This window comes from Amblyomma americanum, chromosome 2, assembly GCF_052857255.1.
Source record: "Amblyomma americanum isolate KBUSLIRL-KWMA chromosome 2, ASM5285725v1, whole genome shotgun sequence".
Classification (NCBI taxonomy): domain Eukaryota; kingdom Metazoa; phylum Arthropoda; class Arachnida; order Ixodida; family Ixodidae; genus Amblyomma; species Amblyomma americanum.
This window is the reverse complement of record NC_135498.1, coordinates 222,327,606-222,348,577: the sequence shown is the minus strand read 5'-3', so window position 1 is coordinate 222,348,577 and position 20,972 is coordinate 222,327,606. Positions and strand designations below refer to the sequence as shown.

The 20,972-nt window shown below is 46.0% G+C and overlaps 2 protein-coding genes across 7 annotated transcripts in view; one reads left to right on the top strand and one right to left on the bottom strand.

The window, feature by feature from the left end:
- Positions 1-20,972, bottom strand: part of LOC144122190 (protein RCC2) — a 46,210-nt gene that overhangs the window by 8,252 nt on the left and 16,986 nt on the right. For 2 of the 5 annotated variants that reach the window (XM_077655770.1, XM_077655769.1), the window contains 2 exons: positions 17,350-17,852; positions 17,107-17,287 (listed from right to left, as the gene is read on the bottom strand). In XM_077655770.1, coding sequence (XP_077511896.1) covers positions 17,107-17,287; positions 17,350-17,852 — 684 coding nt within the window. Of the gene's footprint in view, positions 1-3,793; positions 3,975-7,706; positions 7,941-12,897; positions 13,286-17,106; positions 17,288-17,349; positions 17,853-20,972 lie in introns of those variants that run through there. The other 3 variants (XM_077655773.1, XM_077655772.1, XM_077655771.1) reach the window with 3 other exon arrangements.
- The window catches only part of LOC144122189 (general transcription factor 3C polypeptide 3), a 188,808-nt gene that overhangs the window by 164,110 nt on the left and 3,726 nt on the right, over positions 1-20,972 (top strand). The window lies entirely within an intron of this gene.

Below are 20,972 nucleotides of genomic sequence, written 5' to 3'. Positions count from 1 at the left end.
GAAAAAATAAAGCAAATGACGTTAGGAAATGTTCTAGTAGAAGAAAAATGTGTTATCGCTGATGGATTAAACAAATATTTTCAATCAGTATTCACGCGCAGTGATCGACCATTTCCGGTAGATGATGGGGCATCTTTCAGCGAAAGTTCCATGGACGCTATCAACTTTACTCAGAGGGGCGTATTCCAGCAGTTGCTACAATTAGATGACAAGAAGGCTTCTGGGCCAGACGGAATACCTACTGGCTTTTTGAAAAGGTATGCTGAGTGGATATCATTTTATTTGGTAATTATTTTTCAGAAATCACTAAGCACCCATTCCGTGCCCCAGGACTGGCATTGTGCTATAGTTATTCCCGTATTTAAAAGTGGCAATCGTACTCTAATGAATAACTACCGTCCTGTATCCCTTACGTCAGTTTGCTGCAAGGTTATGGAACACGTCATAACAAAACATATAATTATCTTCCTAGAATCAAATGGCCTCCTTTGCGCATGCCAGCATGGGTTCCGACGGGGACTTTCCACAGTGACGCAGCTCATTGAGACATCGCACGATTTTTTCGAAGTTATGGACAACCGTGAACAAACAGATGTTATATGCGTTGATTTTGCCAAAGCCTTTGATAAGGTTCCTCATCGTAAATTACTTTTTAAACTGTACAAAGCTGGTATAAATGGCGACGTTCTAAAATGGATTGAAGATTATTTAACTAACCGCAAGCAGGCAGTTCGCGTTTATGGTTCCGAGTCTGGTTTTCTAGATGTATACTCAGGAGTGCCACAGGGGTCCGTGTTAGGGCCAGCACTTTTTCTGCTTTACATCAATGATGTAGCAACCACTTTAGATAGTTCTGCTAAGATAAAACTCTTTGCAGATGACTGCTTGATTTTTGCGCCGATATCTTGTTTAGAGGATCAGATTAAGCTCAACCGAAACCTTCAGGCATTTGGAAGTTGGTGTGATAAGTGGGAAATGCAAATTAATTTTGATAAGACCACATACACGCATATCACTGCAAAAAAGAATATCTTTACTTTTCAGTATGATATTCAAGGCTACAACCTAGTTAATGTTTCTTGTTTCAAATATCTTGGTGTTTCTATTTCGCATGATTTAAAATGGCACAATCAAGTAGAAAGAGTGTGCTCAGCGGCACAGAAGAAATTGGGTTTTTTAAGAGCAAAACTGGGGAGGGCAACAAAAGATGTTAAACTGCTGGCTTACAGATCTCTTATTCGACCATCCCTAGAATATGCATTATAGCATGGAAGCCCCATCAAAAGGTAATGTGGGCCAAAATAGAGAAGGTGCAGCGCCGGGCGGCGCGCTTTATTTGCTCGAAATATAGAAGGACAGACTCAGTTTCTGCGATGTTAAATTCTTGCGGTCTTGAATTATTGGAAGACCGGTGCAAGAGACAGAGAGTAAAAACGTTATTTCAAATAATTAACGGCGAACTAAAAATTAATAAAGACTTGTATTTAAAACCTCCAGGCAGACTGAGCTCCCGCTTAAATCATAGTGAAGCTATTCGACCATACTTGTCCCGAACCAATGCCTTTCGTTGTTCGTTCTTTCCAGAGTCAATAGAGCTGTGGAACAAGCTGCCTACAGAAATTGTTCGCAGTTCTGATAGCGCATTGTTTACGAATGCAATCAACGTTCTTCACTAAAACTGTGCCGTGTGGATATTGTAAAGTGCTTTTCCTTTTCTCTCGTTTTTCTGTTTGTGCGCGTGCGGCAGCTGGGTGAACATTTGAATACATAGTCTGTATATCGTATCTTGTGTTGTATCCTTAGGGCGCTGTAGTGCATGTGCATATTTCTTTTTGTATCTGGCTGTTTTTTTGTATGAACGTATATGTAACATCCCTCCCTGTAATGACCCTCAACTGAGGGTTGACAGTATTTCAAAATAAATAAATAAACATTATTACTTAAAATAAAACCTTCTAAAAAAAAATGACCTCTTGCATCAGTGTGTGCACTTCCCCAAAAACCAGAGTGGGCATTAAATTCACCAACTAGTAGGTATGGCTCTGGTAGCTGCTCTAAAAGGGTTTCTAAATCATTAAGTGTTACCCTAAGGTGTGGCTCAAGATATATGTTGCATATTGTGATCGTCTTAAAATGAATGACAGTGACTGCAACAGATTCGTATTGAACGACAATAGCAACCCCTCCAGACAGAACATTTTTGCTTGCTCTCGGTCACACCGAAAGACATTATATATGTTTAGAATGTTTTTTTGTTTGCGACCTAAGTTGGTTTCCTGTAAGCATACAGCCACCGGGGACAGTGTTTAAAAGTTCTTTTATGTCACTGTAGTTATTTATTAGTCCTCTACAGTTCCATTGAATTATGAAAGCCATCTTAATTTTGTTTTTCAATGTAGTTAAAAACTAGATTAAGTTATTTATGGCCCCTTGATTCGGGGCCTGTCTTTTTTTGACCGATCCAGAGAGCTCTGCCGACCGTCCAATGTGGACGGCACGGGGCTGCCCTGGGTCGTGTCCATTGCCTCTGAAGAAGCGCTGGACAACCGTGCAGAGGGCACGTGGATGTAGAGTTAGACCTCAACCTGTAGGAGGAGGTCTTGGGGGGCCACTGATCCGGGGGTCTGTGAGGCCTCCTTTTGGGATGGCAGGGTAGTGTTAGCTACTCCACAGAGGGGCGCGGATGGCCCCACCACGGGCTCTTTGCAAGTGGCCTGGGCAGGTGCGGAAGCAGAGGCCCTCCGTGTGCGTGTGAGTTCAAACGAAACTTGCGGCGCAACAACGGTGTGTGGGCTGTTGGTAGACTACGGGCAGGGCGAATCCGAGCGTGTTTTGCTACAACAGGCGCCGGTACCTGTGCCTGCTTCGTTAAGCATGCAGCGTGTGCTGCTGATTCGACGCTGCCTGGCCATTCTGCTGCGGCTATGGGGACGCCGGGGCTAGGGCTAAGCAGCGGTGAAGCTGCCAAAGGAGATTTTTTCTATCGCTGCTTATAAAGAGCTAAATTAGCGAGGAGGGTTCTCAGCGGTGATTTCCGGGCGCCCTCCCTTAGGCGTCATAAAATATGCAAGGGCCTTGAATGCAAGCACGCCGAAAGTTCATCAAACGTCTTTCTGAGTGTCTGAAAACCCTTGTGAATTTGTAATTGAAATAGCTTGCGACCATGCTTTTATAAGACTTCGAAATTCGACAGTCGTCGGTCCAAATAAGTGAGATGCGGCATGACAGCACGGAGTCTGTTTCCTCGTATTCACTATCGGAAGAGAACTATTCCATAACAACCAGAACTACGCGATGCCGTCGTCGTCGACCATGACCAACTCCATGGACGACTCAAGTCTCGTTAGGCACAGAAGCGACCACACACAAGAAATACACGTGAGAACTCAACACCTCCACTGCAAGCAGAAGACAAAACTTGCCTGCACGTGCTCGATTGAAAATTGTCGCACGAGGTGTGGCGCTGCTGACACGCTGCACCTGCACCACGGAACTGGTTCTGCACCACACTGGCACCAGCGACACTTTTTCAGAATTGGTGCTGTGAACCAGCACTGAATCGAATGCTTTAGCTTGACTGGCTTGATTGCCGTCTGTGCACGTTGCGCATCTGTCTACCCCATGATCCCCATCACGCGCTTTTGTCACTCTTGTTGCGGTGCGGATGTTTCGTTAGCTTCGTTCAAATCTCAGGCGTCTCGGGCCCTGGTTGTAATTCGGGATGGCGGACGGGAACACCGGTAGAGGTGATGAAAGCAGCCTGGGCAGAGGTGACACTCATTGGCGAGCGGAACTGCTTCCGCAAGGCCGGCTTTATTGAGAGTCTGAAGCTGCGGAAGATGACCAGCCCAGCGGCGATTTGTGGCAGCGCGTCAACTCCGACATGGGCGGCCATGACATAGGTTGGAATGATTTTATTTCTGTCGATGACGACGCCGACACCGCGGAACCGTGCACGGACGTGGGCATCGTTTCTGAAGTGCGGAATGAGAGTGACGCGGAGGAATCGGATGAGGATGAAACTTCGGAGCCGACACCCATAAGCATGCCTGTAGCAATGGGCTACATAGAGAGCCTCAGACAACTTGTCTATGCCAAGGGCCTTGGCCAAGAGCACGCTTCTGCTTTAAATAAACTGGAAACCTCCCTCATCGGATCTGCGCTGCAAAAACAGACATCCATCACGGACTTTATCAGAAAGGAAAAAGTTTTGTCTTGACAAGCAACTGTCTTTAAAGCTGCGGTCCCGTTCAACGAACTTCGGGATATAACGAACGGACGCTCATGTTCGTTATAAGCAGGCTCGACTGTACTTGTGTTTGCATAATTTTTCTCGTTTTTTCCTGAAATGATATTAGTTAGAATTTGTATTTATAAAAAGCATGCTTATCAACCTTTATTTTGGCACACTATAGTACTTCCAATTTTTTTTGTCGGGCTGTAAAAATCAAATCAAGGACACACACCAGTGAAATCAGCCTTTTCAGAGATTTTAAAAAATTCTGGCTCAAAAAGTATTTCAGCTTAGTTTTAACAGTTTATTGCCAATTATAAAAGAATTTGAATATTTTGTAATTTCTAGAATTTCTGAAATTTATTTTGGGGCTGTCATATAGATACCAATTTTTTGTTCCTTTTTAATTTGTTGTTTTTGAATTTTTTTGCAATATTTAGAACAAGTATTTGTGTTCAAAGAAAATTGATTAGGAATTGCATTCTATTTCAATCATTGTTATGCATTTTGTATGCCTTTACCTATTACACTTTTTCTAGAAAAAAATGTTTGTCTCAGGCTTACAAAAACAGTTCTTTTTTTCGTGGCAACAAAAGAGTTAACTGCAGTTCCTTACTTTTGCCCTGCCTTCGAAAGGCTTACAGGACTGCTGCATCCTCCTTTGCATTGCGTGCACTGAAGCAGTTTGTTCACAGCCGCTAGTCTTACCACAGTGAGCACCGTCTCGTTGGTCCCGCCATGTAGCACTTCGGCAGAGGACGAAGTCTGAAGAAACTTCTTACAGCGAGTTGCACACACTGAAGAAAGTCGTCGTTGTTCGCTCTACGTTCACTGCTGCTATTTGTTGCAAGGGAGAGACAGTGTGTCAACGCGCACTGCTTGTCCTACACTGTCGGCACCCTCGTAGGTACACTGGTCACCGGCCCTCGCTCATCTGATGGCTCGTTGCATGTACAGGGATGTCTTTTTCGTTTTTGCCGAAGGCGTCAGCAGTTCAGAATTTCTGATGCCCACCAGCCATCGTAGCAGCTTAGCTGAGTGGCTATTGATGCGACGCATCAAATTGGCAATCGACGCACTTTTGTCCGACAGATGACACTTTCCATCTAATCAGGAGTCCACATATACCTCATGTGATGCAAAAGCACCACTGCGTGTGCATAATTAGCTTTTTTTTGAAGCCGCACAGCTCCAAAAGTTTCCTGCTATAAAAACAGATAGTAGAAAGATTAACTATCTCACCTATAGTAGAAAGATATAGCTTACAAATGAGACCAAAATGGACCCACTGCGAGAAGCCGTTATTGTTTAAAGCAATGTTGAACCTTGCGATTCCGGGGGCACTTTGATAAGCCAGAAGGTCCCGTTACTCACTTTAATCATTGACATCCGAATAAGTACTCATCGGAAGAAACTAATATTTTAGGAACACGAGCTTTAGCGTTTCTAGATTCTGACAAAAAAAAATTTTTTGAAGTAATTCTACCATTTTTTCCCCTCAAAGACCCAGGTCTTCCCTCAGAGGGTACTGTAGTTTGCAAATAGTATTTGCCATACAATTCGATTCCCGCTGCCCTTTACCATCAGAGCCTCATTAATATTCCAGAATTGGAAATTTCCAGTCCATCTCAGCTTGCAGCCATAGCGTTTCCGAATGGCGCTCACTAGTTTGTGGAGACTCGCCCCCTTTGGCTTGCTTCCTCCTGTGATGGGCCCTCCCTAGTTTCTAGTTACTTTAACTAACAAGGGAGATTACCAGCTTTGCAGCGCTGCAGACGGCGCGATTGTTGTGCGCGCAGGGGAGAGCGCTCGCACTTCAGCCGGGGAACTCGACGCACGCTGACGTGTTGATGAGGAGCTCCATTCTCCGCCAGCGGGGCGAGGACTCATGGGGGGGAACGTTCTCCCGCATCTCATCCTGTCCGGCTTTGGAGGTTCTCCCCTGCCCTAGCACGGGCAAACATTCGTTCGTAACTGGTGGTGAGTCGGACCACTTCGATTCATTAGCATATTTTGTTGCTGGCTAGCATTGTTGTTGCAGCAATGAATGCCTTGTTTGTGTCAGCCAGAGTGTTGCTCCTTTGTTCCCCCAAAGAGCAAGGCCACCATAATCGGCGGTTTTGATCTGTGTCAGCCACGGTTAAGCGAGGCAAACGTTATTTATCTCCCCTATTACAACCCCACAAGTTACACCTATCACACCGCTTAACTAGTCTTTCCCTCGCAGAACAGCCTTTCAGAAAGCATGTGCACTAATGCTAGGCTGTACACAAAGCCAGTCTGCCAACAGCCATCCAGAGCTACTCTGCGGCTGCTGTACACTGGTGTCACTGCATAGTGCCACAGTGCGACTGGCAATGGATGTGCAGGCAAATAGAATAACAGACGCAGTTGCCTCCTGCATTTGTTGTTTTGTGGTGACCACCTTCATCCTACACTATTTCCGTCTCTTAGAACCTGGGCAAGTTATAGCCCACAGGGGAGTCTAGCCATTGTGTCTCGCACAGCGCAGCTTGCACGCTAGCCCTCATGGCCATTGGTTTGCAACGATACTGTGAGGCTGCAGCATGGTAACTCCAATACACGAGGGCTTGGAAAAAACACCTTGGCACATATAAACTCACATGCACAAAATAGACAAGGAGACAACGGGCAGGCGCCTCCAGATGTCTCCTTGTCTGTTTTGTGCACGTGAATTTATTTGCCCCAAGGTGTTTTTTCCAAGTTTAAAAATGCTAAACTAATTTAGCCCGGCGACATGCCTTACACGAGGGCTGTCTCATCAAAAGTGCTCCAGAGGCGGAATTATGGATCGCTCTCAATCGAAACAGTCTCAATTGGCCCTCTCCTATTGGTCGGCCGTGAGCGGCGGCCATTTTGATTTTTTGCGCCACTGGCTGCTGTCGTAAACGGCCCAGAAGTGTTGACGTTGCTCACCTAATTATGCGAGCAGATTGAGACAATTTTTTGAGACTGGAAAAAGTAGTCTCAAAGCATTTGAGACAGAAAATGGCAGCTGTTTACATCGTCATATACGCGGGTGACCGCGCGAGCAACGCTGTAGTAGGATGCATGAAGACGACTGACGCACGGGACGAGTTATTTCGACGCTTCAATTTAAGGAGACTACGCTGCCAATGGAGTGGCAGGTGCTGTGCGCGCTGCGCTTCTTCGCCACCGGTGGGTTTCAAAGCGCCGTTGGAAATGAAGAAAACGTCGGTGCAGTCCAACCAACTGTGAACAAGTGCTTGCGGCGGATAGCAGAGACCAGTGCCAACGTTGGGTCACAGAAGGAGTGTGTTCGCTTTCCGGGGAGACCCGAAGAGAAGGGGGCAGCGAAGGAGGGCTTCCTTTGCCTAAACTTTCGCCGCGGCAGCATCCCTGGCGTCGCCAGGTGTGTCGATTGGGCACTCATCACTACCAAGGTGTTAGGGGGCAGCGTTGTGAACAAGCTGCAAGGAGTTCTACGCTGTGAACGTGATAGTGAGTATACCTCGGCCACCGTTTTTGACCGCATGAGTTCAGCTACAAGTGTGGGCCTCGGCAGCGAGAGTAAGTTCATGCTGTGCTTGTTTTTTCTCAGATCTGTGGTGCGAACATGCGCATTCTGGCCGTGGACACGCGCTGACGCAGATCCTTCCACGACACGTTCGTCTGGCGGCACTCCGAGGCGGAAGAAGGCCTGCTGGACGACGGTGATTTTTTTCTGGGTAAGCAGTAAAAGAGCCGTGTCAACCGTCGGGTGACCTCAGTCACATATATTGACCTCCAGCACTATATATTTTCCCGGATCTGCTAAAGCTACAAGAATGAGTCTGGCTAATTACACCAATGCATACACGTTACAGTATGATACGGTGTATTGCCACCCTTTTGTTAATTATATAATTAATTGACACATCATCAAGGAGATGGTGTGTGAGTAGAGGTTAGTTTAAAATAACCAAATATCCAACACGGTTACTGGATATGCTCTACAGCTCTAAGAATATACAGGCAGCTTCATTATGGGAAACTTTGAGCACTCGGTTATTGCCCCATAACTGACACCTAGCTTGGTTTGTGATAACACAAGGCCATGAAGTCTTGTCCATGATGACACAAGACGGTGACAATGTCAAATGGCCCGACAAGCTCCTTATGCTATCGCATATGTGTAACAAGTGTTACTGTTCTCAAGCTACTTTTCGTCTAGCCATTTAATATCGCAGTCATTTTCAACTGGTTGTTCCCTTTCCTACTGGAGCAGCCTGTATACAGGGTGCCTCAAATAAGATGGACCTTAATTTAAAAAAAAAAACATTGTTCTTCCGAGCTGAAAGGAAGTGCATGTTGTTAGAAGCTATGTAAAGTATTTAAAGCCCTTCAAACACTGCCCTCACCAAGCCCAGCTATACCAACATTACTCCGCCTGCTGCGCAAAATACAATAACATTTCACACATCATTGCCCTGGATCATATGCAAACTTGAACATTGCCTCTACACATTCATTGTCGAGAATTCAAGCGCTGTGTGCCAGTGAACGCGAACAAATTTGCTCAACTTCTGCCCTGTTGTAATTGGCCTCTACACAAGCCATACAAGCATCATCTTCTTGCTTGGTTGACCACGGATCTACTACAAGATCAGCAAATAACGTTAATGAAACAAGCTCGTTCCCTCCTCGGTGACAATAGCAAAGTTATCAAATCAAGCGCTTCCTTTCTCTCTAAACAAACTAAGCGGAGCATAAACATCACGATTTCTGCATCTTGCAGAGGAAAAAAAATTACCTCAACAACTGAACATCAACCGAACGGAGCTACAAAAATATCAACGGAACATCAAGTGCTTAGCCCGATGTGGGCGGCATCACTTGGCTATAAGGCAGAAGAGTGATTGCTGCCACAGAGGAAGATCGTGTCGGCTCTCATTTCCCACACTGAGATTGCAAGCTATCAGCAGCTGTACCTGTCTGCTTCCGTCTGTCGACAGTTGCTTCTGTGTGATGATTCATGGTTTTCTGATATCTTCTAAAGAAAATAAACAGAACAGTTGCTTCTGTGTGATGATTCATGGTTTTCTGGTATTTTCTAAAGAAAATAAACAGAACCACACGTCACCCGATCATCGATAGGCGCCGACCGAGAACACAAGACTAAAGTTGTCGTCGTCGATTTTCGAGCCGAGCGCTGCTTGTAAGTTGATCTCAGCAGGCCTGTAGCATTCACTGCCTTTAATCAGATTTTTCTGAGCACTTAAGACATCCGCAAAGCACCTTGATTTTAGACGACACACAAAAAAACAGGAACTAGCCATGGAATCAGCTGTTTTCTTGCAGGCCGCCATGTTCACGTTATACGACTGCCAGCGTGCCCTCATGGCAAGAGAAGTGGCCCTACAGCAAATTTAATTGCAAAACTGAAAATGCTTCTAAATTTCCTTCGTGTTGTTCAGCTTTCAACACAGTTTATTACCAAAATAAAACATTTTTTTATTCATTGCATTTGTTTATTTAAACTGACATGTTCACGCTTTACAGCTGACAGTGTACCTTCGCGACAACAAAAGTGACTAACAGCAAACTTAACTGCAAAACTTAAAACACTGCTTGTTTTGCTTGGTGCTGTTGAGTTTGAAGTACAGTTTCTTAGCAAAATAAAACATTACTCGTTTTATTCACTGCGTCTTTAAAGCAAAACATTAGCCTACGATCCCTTATCGTGCAAATAAATGGGTCTGGGGTGGAGCCTTGCTGATAGCCACCGTAACCTTGCTGCTAATTGGCTGATTCCGCTCTAGGCATCTCGCGGTGTTGTCATTTTGACGTCACGCTCTCAAAATTGAGACTGCTTTTGAGAGCTATCCGAAATACCGCCCCAGGTGTCATGGCAGGGGTAGCCGTGCCCATATCGTGAGCTACTTTTGCCAGCAGTGCAGTGTGCATGCTCCTCTGGATCCGGCCACCTCCCAGTGCCCGATATTCACTAAGCTCATTTGCCATGTAAGCATGCAGCCCACGCTGCCATTTGTACCGCATTTACTCATATAACTTGCGCACTTTTTTCTTTAAATTAAGGCCTCAAAAAGGGGGTGCTCAAATTATGCAAAGATTTTGAGAACACGTGCTAAAAAACACGCAACATATTCTGCATACTGAGTTCACTCCAAATATGAGACTTGCTCCCGGCCTGCGTCATGTTATATGCCGTATAAACACGTGTAAGTGCCGAATTTTTTTTTTTTTCATATTTGAGGGCCAATTTTGGGGGTGCGGCCCATACATGTGATGCGCGGGGTAAGATTTTTTAAAAGTAAAAACACACAAATCACGGAATTAGCGGCATTTATTCTACGTTCAATCGTCACTCGCGGAGTCTTCCGACTCCGAGCTGGTGCTGTGCTCCGGTGCATTGCTCATCCCAAAAGAAGTCGCGCAGCATGTCCATTGTCAACGCGTAGCCATTGTTCCGCACTTCTACCAATTCGGGAAACTTGAACAGCTTGTCTCGGAAAGCGCGCTTTTTGCATCTTGTGTTCCTCAGTGCATCCTTTTTTTTTTGGTTGCACTATCGTCGGACGTACTTCTTGGCTGTGTCGAATTCCCTGCCCGCTGCACGCTTGCCGTATTCAAGAGTAAACTCGCCAGCTGTGTCGGTATTAAGGTGCTTGCCCATTGTAATAAAATTGCAACGCTCGGTGGCAGCACACGAAAGCTACAACTATGGTGAACTAACACGCTGCCACAACTCCCGTGCCTTTGACAGCCACAAAAAGCTAGAGCTGTTGATACCGATGCCGATATGGATAGCGGGAGCTCGCGGCAGAGGAAAATGGTGACGATAACGATGACCCGCGGCCTCGGGCACCATTCGTGGGTGGCACCCAGAAGCTCTTGTGCACGTATGTCACCTCCGTGATCAAGCGCAGCGTTGCTCGCAGCCGGAGCTGATTACGGAGGCCACGGCTCGTGCATTTCGAAGGCTATTTATTTCAGCATGGGTCGTGGAAGTTCGGGTGAGCCCTTACACAGATCTTAACATTTCCTTCGTGAAAACAGGGTGCGGACCTTGCATGCATTTATACGGTAGTTCACTGTGGAATGGCATGACGGTGCACACCCAGCTCAAAGCAACAAGTGCCCAAGAATACAATCAAGTGCCTAGCACCTGCTAGCAGCGCTGTTGACCAATATATGATACAACACCAACTAGCTTGACAGCTTGTCCCATACCCGTGCCACATGCACACAAGAAATGACAATATAAATGGTTAAGGCCTTAAGTTTGTTAATGGCATTATTTTCGGAGTTGGTGCTACACGTCCACATTTCATGTCATTATACAAAAGTCACAATGATGATAATGCTTGCAAGACAGTGAAAATTTTCACCTAAATACAAACAGTGCTAATGAGCACAGTAAGTATCTCGGGAATGTTATTCAAATGCAATATAAAAATTAATTCACAGAAAATACCGCTGATCTTGCTTGACAATTCGAAAAAGTATCCATAAACTCACGTGATCAGCACACAAGCCGAGAGTATCTGTCAGAACTAGTCAGAAATGCTGGTAAAAATGGCACCCTTCACATCAAAAATGCAGTAGAGATGCCTCATATGACTGAATTGTCAAGAACTAACCCTTCACTAATGGTTGGGAAGTTCCTATTAACAAAGTTGCATGCTTTTCTGCGTGTGGAATGTGGACAACGGTACGCATTGCTTGGTCAAATGAGTTATGGCAAACTCAGTAGGTCGCAAATGGCAGTAAGGCTAATGCCATTAAATATACACATATGCGACTGCACGAATGCCATTAAAACTTAAAGCAGTAAGCATTTAAAGGCATTAAATTTGCCCATGTGGCACGAGTATTACTGAAGCTAGTAGTCAGAGGCAAACGGAGATAAAAGGCGATAAAATGACGCCCTTGCATGTAGCCTGGCTGGCTAGCAGCAAACCAAACAACACATGGTTCAGTAGTTTCGGATTCCGCCACATGGGGGAGGTTACCGGAAGTCTGCGACCTTCAGCGCCAGCGATCTGCGTAACCAGCACAGTTCGCACCCTCGCCACACAAGGCGATGCGGCCGTGCTGATCTTCCCAAGCCTGCTTTGTGCATCCACGTGCATGCTAAGTGGTGTGGCGCAGCAAGGAGTATAAAATATGCGTCTTTTTTTAAAATCCAGGTAGGTCAAATGTTTAGGTGAATCCCCCAAGGTGGAGTAGATTTGTAATAAGGGAGTAATTACTCATTCGCATCCACCCAGGCACAGCCGACGGCTACAATGGAAAGCTACTCAGCTTCCACAGAAACTTCGTAGTTAAACAAAAATTCTTCGTGGTCAGGGGTTTAAACCCAGGACCACTGCTTCACCAAAGCTATCGCTCTACAAACTGAGCTAATCGGGACAGCTATCATATGGCAAGGCGAGGTCGAATTGACAGTTCATTCGAAGTGGGATCTTATTATATAACAAATCTACTCCCCCAAGGTGGAGTTGATTGGGAGTAGATTTGTTATATAATTTTTTACTACGAAGTTTTTGTGGAAGCTGTATAGGTTCATATTGCAAAAAACAGCGCACAAAAGACAGAAGACCAGAAGAAAGAACAATACAGGATGAGTGCTGACTCACAACTAAGGCTAATTCATAAAACCTGGGGCATATAAAGAAAGAAGAAAAGGCATATACAAGAATTAAAGGCAAAACATGAAAACCAGAAGAAACGTATGCACGCCACTCAAAGATAGCCAAGAAACAAGAGCTCCTTTTTAGATAAAACAGCACTAGCTTTACTAATGCAGCCATGTTCCTCCACTGCGATAAAATATGCCTCTACCACTTCCCACGTGGTCTTGTCCTTGTGGGAGTACAACACCTGAGCGTGACGTAAAGGGCGGTTCACATGCAAGCGAATTGGCGAACAGAGCGAAGAGCGGCGCGGCGCTGCGAAGCGGTTCGCGAGCTTTCGTTTCACATGCATCGCCGCTGCGCGTTTCCCATCGCTGCGAAAACCAATGTTGCTGGCAAAAGATATGCGCCTGCAACCGGTATTGGTGGCCTGCAAACACAAAAGAAGCGTAATATAAAAGCATTATTTTGTCATTTCTTTTCACAGTTTATTTAAATAAATATAATTATTGCATTTTACGCATTGAACAGCACTTTATATAATTTATTTTTTAAACAAAAGTTCGTACATGCGGCGTACAAACTTGCGTGGCAACGCCAGGCCGTCATTGGTTGAGATGCGGTGCTGCCACGTCGCCGCCGCGAAAATTTCCAACTTGCCCGAACCTCGCCGCTCCAGCCGCTGGAGCTTCCTCTGCCGCTTGAGAGAGGGTGTATTCGCCATGGTGGTGGAGTTCGCAAGCGGTTTGCTTGCATGTGAAACAGGCTTAACAGGGCAGAGCATTTTTTTCTTTTTCTTTGTCATCACTTCGCACCCCCGAAATTTTGTGACAAGATGAGAGTGGTCACTGCTGTTTGCAAGATTATTTTGGTGCTCTTGCAGATGCTTGTTCAGGCAGCGACCAGTATGCCCAATGTATCGTATCCCACAAGATAAAGGAATGCTGTAAACTACGGCTGTATGGCAGCGCGACACCGCACAGTTTTTCTTTTTTTTTTAATTGCTGGGCATATTTGCCTTAGTTTGACGGGCACTTTGAATCTTTTTCCTACATTCTTTAGCCAGTGGGAGACCAGATGTAAACAGAGAAGAGAAAATTTTTTCTTTTCCTTTTCAGGCCGGGTGAGCGGTGCTCACTCATTGCTCTGTTACATCACGCTCAGATGCTGTACTCCCACCAGGACCAGACCACACGGAAAGTGGCAGAAGCATATTTTGACTCAATGCAAGCTCTAACGACTGCGTAATACCCCCATATTCCTTTTTGGTGATTTCAATTTTCCCTCGATAAACTGAACTAAGCTGGCTTCCACCTTGTCTAAATGCAATGCCAAAAGTGAATTCTTGAGCACGTGCCTGACTTTCGGCTCCTCAAAGCTGGTCACAAGACCCACTGGCATCACTGACCACTCATCTGATATTCTGGACCTCATTTTAGCAACCAATGCCGATGTCTTTTCTTCGCTTACCTTTCTTCCTTCCCTAGCGATCACGCTGTTATCTGCAGCTCTCTAACTGCAGTGCACTCACAAACAAACAAAAAAATAAAACATTAATCTGCGGCTCTCTACACTGCAGTGCACTCAGAAGCAAAAAAAGAACTAAGAAAACATTAATCTGCAGCTCTCTACACTGCAGTGGACTCGGAAGCAAAAAAAAAACTAAGAAAACATTAATCTGCACCTCTCTACACTGCAGTGTACTCAGAAGGAAAAAAAACGAAGAAAACATTAACACTCTATGATAAAGGTGATTATGTAGGTATGAATGCTGAGCTAGCATCATTTTGTGACTTTCACAGCCAGTCATGATGAGTGCCCTGTCGAAACTCACTCACAATTTTTTAAAACAGAGATACTACGTCTAAATCACAAAATACATCCCTACTATCACAATAACTGAGCGCGCACAGTCGCCATGGTTCAACTCAGTACTAATACGTCTGAACAACAAGAAGAAAGGCTCTTTCGTGCTGCTAAGCATTCAGACAATAACAGTGCATGAACTAAGTATTTTTGTACCCCTAGCGAGTACAAAAAATCATTACATACCGCCAAACACAACTTTTTCAGTAACACTCTGCCCTCTAGGCTGCGCAAAGACCCCAAAAAATTTAGGAAAACCATCAATCCTTCTGTTTCAGCGAATATTTCTTTGTCTCATACCGATTGCTGCAATGTACCTGATCACGATGTTCCTGATGTGCTAAATTATGCATTTTGTGCTGTCGTCACTAATGAGTCCCTTGTAAACCTGCTACTGCCACCAGAATATGCTCATCCTCAAATGTATCATATAACCTTTGACCCAAGCGGTATCTCTGACGTCACTGAGAAACTAAAGAATTCGTCCTCGGCTGGAACAGATGGCATTAATGCTGAAGTTCTTAAATATACTAATCATGTCAGTAGCTTTCTCTTGTCGCTCGTATTTCTGCAGTCGCTAACTTCTGGTACCATTGCCGCTGACTAGAGGATTGGGAAAGTTGTTCCTGTCTTCCGAAAAGGGTAACCGCTCATGCCCCAGTAACTACTGACTGATAACTATCACAAGCATTTGTTCAAAAATTATGAAGCATATTATGCATTCTAAGCTTGCACCATTCTTATCATCTGTCAGCTTTTTTCACCCCAACCAGCATGGCTTCCTTCAAGGCCATTCTTGTGAATTCCAGCTTGCTCTTTTGCTTCACGATAGTCACACCAACCTTGACATAAATTTACCGCCTGCTCTTTTTCTTCTGGATTGTGAAGAAAGCCTTTGACAAAGTCCCACCCACATTGTCACCTGCTACTTAAACTGTCGAGTCTTAACTAAGACACCTGTGTGCTCACCTGGATGAGCAATTTCCTAACTAACAGTCTCCAGTTTGTTGTCGCCAACTCCCATTCATCCACTCTCTCCCATGTCCAGTCAGGTGTTCCCCAGGGTACTGTACTAGGCCCCCTACTTTCACCGATTTAAATTAACAACATAACATCTAACATACACCTGTTTGCAGACGATTGTGTGATATACAGTTCCATAAATAACGTACCTGATGTTACCACCCTACAGAACAATCTCATCAAGGTGCAAGAGTGGTGCGACACCTGGCTCATGAAACTAAATGTTAACAAAACCTTTTTAATCTCTTTCCACCGCCGATGTAACTACTCATCACATAACTACTTCCTTTATGGTTGTCCTATAACTCAAATCGACACTATCAAGTACTTAGGTATTCAGATCTCCAGTGACCTATCCTCGACCAGCCATATTACTCATATAGCTAACTCTGCCAATTGCATCTTAGGTTACTAATGATGCAACATTGCCATAGCCCCTACTTCAGTCAGGCTAATCGCTTATTTAGCGCTCGTCAGACCTAAACTAGAGTACGCACATTCTATATTCCATCCTCACCAAACTAACCTGTCTAGTTTACTGGAATTTATTCAGAATCATGCTTTATGATTCATTCTTTCCAAGTACTCTTATCGCACCAGTGTAACCCAATTGAAATCCCAACTTGAACTTCATACTCCAGCATCTTGCCGCAAACTAGCTCGCCTTTCTCTTTACCATAAGTTTTTTCACAGCTTGCCACCCAACAACGTGTTCACCCGTCCAGCCCATCGTTTATCCCTCATAGCCATTTCAAAGCCGTCTTCCCCCAGTGCGTCCATACCACAACATTCCAAAAATCATTTTCTCTGTACTGCCCTGGACTGGAACGACCTTCCCGGCCACATTGCCTCTTTACACATCTTCAACAATTCAAGAATGCCATCGAAAACCATTTTTTGTCATAACTGCCGCAATACCTACCCACCCCTCATGTAATACCCCTTAAGTGGGGCCTTTGAGGACCTAATAAATAAATAAAGTTATCACAACGAACCAATGCGGCTGCGCGCACGTTTCATTTTGGTTTTCATGTTTTGCCTTTAATGCAAGTGTCATGCCCTTCCTTATTCTTTTATATACACCAGGTTTTATCAATAAAGCCTTAGTTGGGAGGCAGCGCTCGTCCTGTGTCTTTCTTCTGGTCGTCAGTCTTTAGCGCGCTGTTTCTTCTAATATGAACTTATACCAACTCGCCCAACTGAACATTCTACTAAGCTGTATAGCTTTCCTTTGTAGCTGCTGGCGGTGCATGAGTGGATGCCAATGAGTAATTACTCCCTTACTATAAATCCAGGCAAAAAGTTAGGGGTACGCAAATTATGCGCGTAATCGCGGCACTTTTTTCGCCAAACAAACCTTACCGAGTTCGCTGACAGCCATGCTGAATGTGCCGCCTGCATGGATGGAGCAAAGTCCGCGGTTGGGTCCGTCGAAGGCCTTGATGAGCCGAGGCACCATCTCGTCCTTGGGCTCGTTGTGGCCCAGCCGCCCGTAACCCCCAAAGCCCCATGAAAAGCACCGCTTGCGCTCGTCCAGCGCTATCTGCAATGCAGGAACCACGGGACAAACCGCAATATGTGGGGACTCCCTTTTGCTATACTCACTGTGTGGTTGAGACCCGAGGCCACGTCAATGATGTGGACGTCATCGACTGACACAACGTGCCCCTCGCGGCTGCGATCGATGAACACCTGCACCCGCCGAGGCACCAGCTCGCACTTGAACTGCAGCTTGTTGCTGGTGACAAAGTAGCGGCCGTCCGTGTTGTGGCCCAGCTGGCCGTACTCGGGGCAGCCAAATGTGTACGCGTGGCCACGGCAATCCACCAGCACCGAGAACTCACCGCCGCACGAGACACGCACCGCGGGGCGCAGCTTGAAGGCCACCCGCGTGGGCACGTGCACCGAGGCATTCTGTGACCCAACGCCGCACTGGCCCATCTTGTTGTCGCCGCAGCCAAAGACCACGCCGTGGTCGGTGAGGAAGAGCGTGTGCCCACGGCCGCAAGCTGCCCCGACCACGAGCGAGTCCCGCAGAGTTTCCACCAAGGTGGGCACGTCACGCCGCTTCAGGTCTGATTGGCCCAGCTGGCCCTTGTCATTGCGCCCTGCAGCACGGTAACATGGCTCTGATGCTTGTGCAGTGCACTCGCCCTTGCCATACTGACGATGCAAAACACGAACATAAAATGAGAACGCCAAATTACCCCAACTAAGCCTACCCAACAGAACCTGCAACAGCTCCTTTGGCTTTGGATGGCTGCTGCCCAGCAGATGGTCGATTCCCATTACCACTGTGGGGCAGTAACAGCACGGCTGCACAGCCTCAGACAAATTTGGCATTGCTGGCAGAAACCTTTTTTTTTTCCAGGCTTGGCCTGAACATGTTCTGCATTGCAGCTACCATGGCCCACGAGCTCAGACACTGGAAGCAGTGACGCGTGGTAGGTATACAAGATGTCCACTGCACCTCCACCAAGGTGCTTCCTTCTTGTCATTCTTTGGATAAGTCCTGTAGGAGCTCTTCTTCCTTGAGGTCCGTTATGAACTCCACGGGCAGCTTTCAGCGTGCAGTGAGGGTCCAGTATTATGGGAAAACAATCTGCTGGTGGAAACTCCTGCAGACTCTATGTCACAAGTGTTGGTTAGAGGTCTTTGGATTCTGCACCTGCGTGCCCTGGTTTCATAATTTTTATAAACATGATTCTGAATAAAAATTGATTTGAAAGCATGCACTTCGTGAGTCGGTTTCTTTCCTCGGCCTGGTCCTTTTGTGCTGTTCATTGTGCAAAACCTTCACCAACTCGCCCAGTTTTCCCTTGTATTGAAGCGTTTTGACTAGAACAGCACAACAGTGCTAGCAGTCAGATTTACAAACACCACTGGACTCAGTCTGGCCAACCATATAATACGCCCCACCCCAGTTGGGATAAATTTAAAAAGTGTTCCGATGCCAAGTGGAGGTATGTCTGCTGGAAAGGCACAGAAGGATCTCGACCATACAAAGAGTGATGCTACTGGCAAAATGCAACTTGAAGCAAATTTCTGCAGCAATAAAGTTTCATATTTGGAGCACTTAGGAGCAGCACGAAAATTTCCAATCTGAAGCACTTTAGAGCAATAGCAATGAAACACTGGTTTAGAAGCACTCTGAAGCATGTTTCTTTTAGCTTCCAAATGTGTTAGGTTGGCAAACAATGCTAGAAAAGTTTGAGTGTGATATGTGCTCCACATTTAAAGCGACCGACCACTGAACAAAACGTGTCAAGAATTTATGGTGAAAATGAGATCATTCCTCATATTGTGAGAATTGAGCATTAAAGTCACCGGACAGGGTGCTCAGTTGCAACGAAGATGCAGGCAGCAGAACCCCATGTGTGGAAACACAGCATCAATCTTTGTCACGAATGTACACGAGCACTAAAAATATTCTCACGTAGTGGTGACGGGAGTCCAAGCAGTGAGGGAGACAGCGAAAAGTGTTTCTAAAAATAAACTGTTTATTGGGCTAACATGCACCAAAATGGACTGAATCACTCGGTGGCGGCGAAAGCAACAAGTGTGCTCAGCGGTTGTCGAACAGAATGCTCGCCGCTTTCGGCCCTGCTCAATTTTAAACTGATAGCGAACTTTCGAGATAGGGTGTGCATAGTTACCACAGTATTCTGGAACAACGGAGAATTGCCTCTGCCTGTATAAGATCTATCGAGCGAGATAAATCTGGTCACATATTGCATCACAAACAAAATGACATAGCTGCGTGTCGGCACCTCTGAAGAATGAACAAACAGTACAAAGATTCGCGGCTTTAAAACAAAGTAAGTGACAAACAAATAAAACGGACTGTGCACAATAAACACAGAGAGCGGAAACACTGCGTCCTTTAGTGCGCATTATAGGGCTTTAGACAGATGACATGGACAACTTCTGGTCACACGCAGCGTCGCTGAAATGCAGTCATTTCCTCAGGGACGACTTCATAATACGGTTCACCCAGCCAACGATGAACCCTGTACGGGCTGAAATACAGCGCAAAAGATTTTCAATCAATTCACGGCACGAATGTGCGTCCAAACTCAGATTTGGTCTCCTGGCTTGTATTCCGCGTTGCGTCTTTGTAGGTTGTAGCGTCTGGCTTCAGTCCACTGCTGGTCTTTGATACGAAATCGAGCAAATCTTCAGGCTTCTTCTGCGCGCTGAAGGTAGGAGGCGACGTCAACGTTGTCTTCGTAGATAACTTTGGGCAGCATGGTGTCTAGCTTGCTCACGGCCTCTCTGCGATGGATGAGACTAAAAGTTATCGGGGTGGCCTCCTGCACTGCGGTGTTGTATGCAAAGATGATGTAAGGCAGGATGACGTCCCAAGTCTTGTGTTTGGTATCAACTAAATAGCGAGCATGTCAGCAATGGTTCTATGCACCGTCAGTCAGTCAGTCTGCAGATGGTATGAAGTTGTTCTCTGGCAGCTCGTTTGCGTCAGGAGGGCTTGCGTCAGTTCCGCCGTGAACGCTGTTCTCCTGTCCATGATGAGCCCATCGGGGACGCCGTGTCGTACAAAAATGCACTCCATGAAAAATTTGGCCACTTTTGTTTCTGTTTGTTGGGGCTTTTGCTTCGGCGCAGCAGGCCAGATAGTCGGTCGCTATGATGATCCAATTACTTTCATACGTTGTCTTCAGAAAAGGGCCAAGCACGTTCATGTCGATCTGCTGAAAGGGCCTTGAAGGAGGTTCAATAGAGTTCAGAAATCCTGCTGATCGGGAGTGAGGGGTCTTTCATCGCCAACAAATCTCGGCAGGTTTCCACGTAATGTGCACCATCGGCAGACAGTCGGGTGCGAGAAAACCCGAGATGACCAGCAGTCGGCTCGTCGTGTGAAGCCTGTAGAATTTCTTTGCGGAGACTTGCAGGTACAACAAGGAGGTATAGGCTGTTTTGTTCGCTGCGAAGTTCTCTTTCACGAGGACATCATTCTGTATACAGAAGGAAGACAATCCGCGCTTGAACAAGGTGTGGGGAGAAGAAACCTTGCCTTCCAAGTACTTGATGAGGCGTTTTACGTCGGGGTCCGAGGGTTGCTGCTGTCCAAAAGAGATGAAGCAGAAGGGTCCGAGGAAGGCGTCCTTATCGTCGTCCGGTGGCGGTGCACCTGCAGGGGCTCGTGACAGGCAGTTGGCATTAGAGTGCTTGTGTCATAAAGAAAGCGATAAAGCCGCGTGTCGGCACGT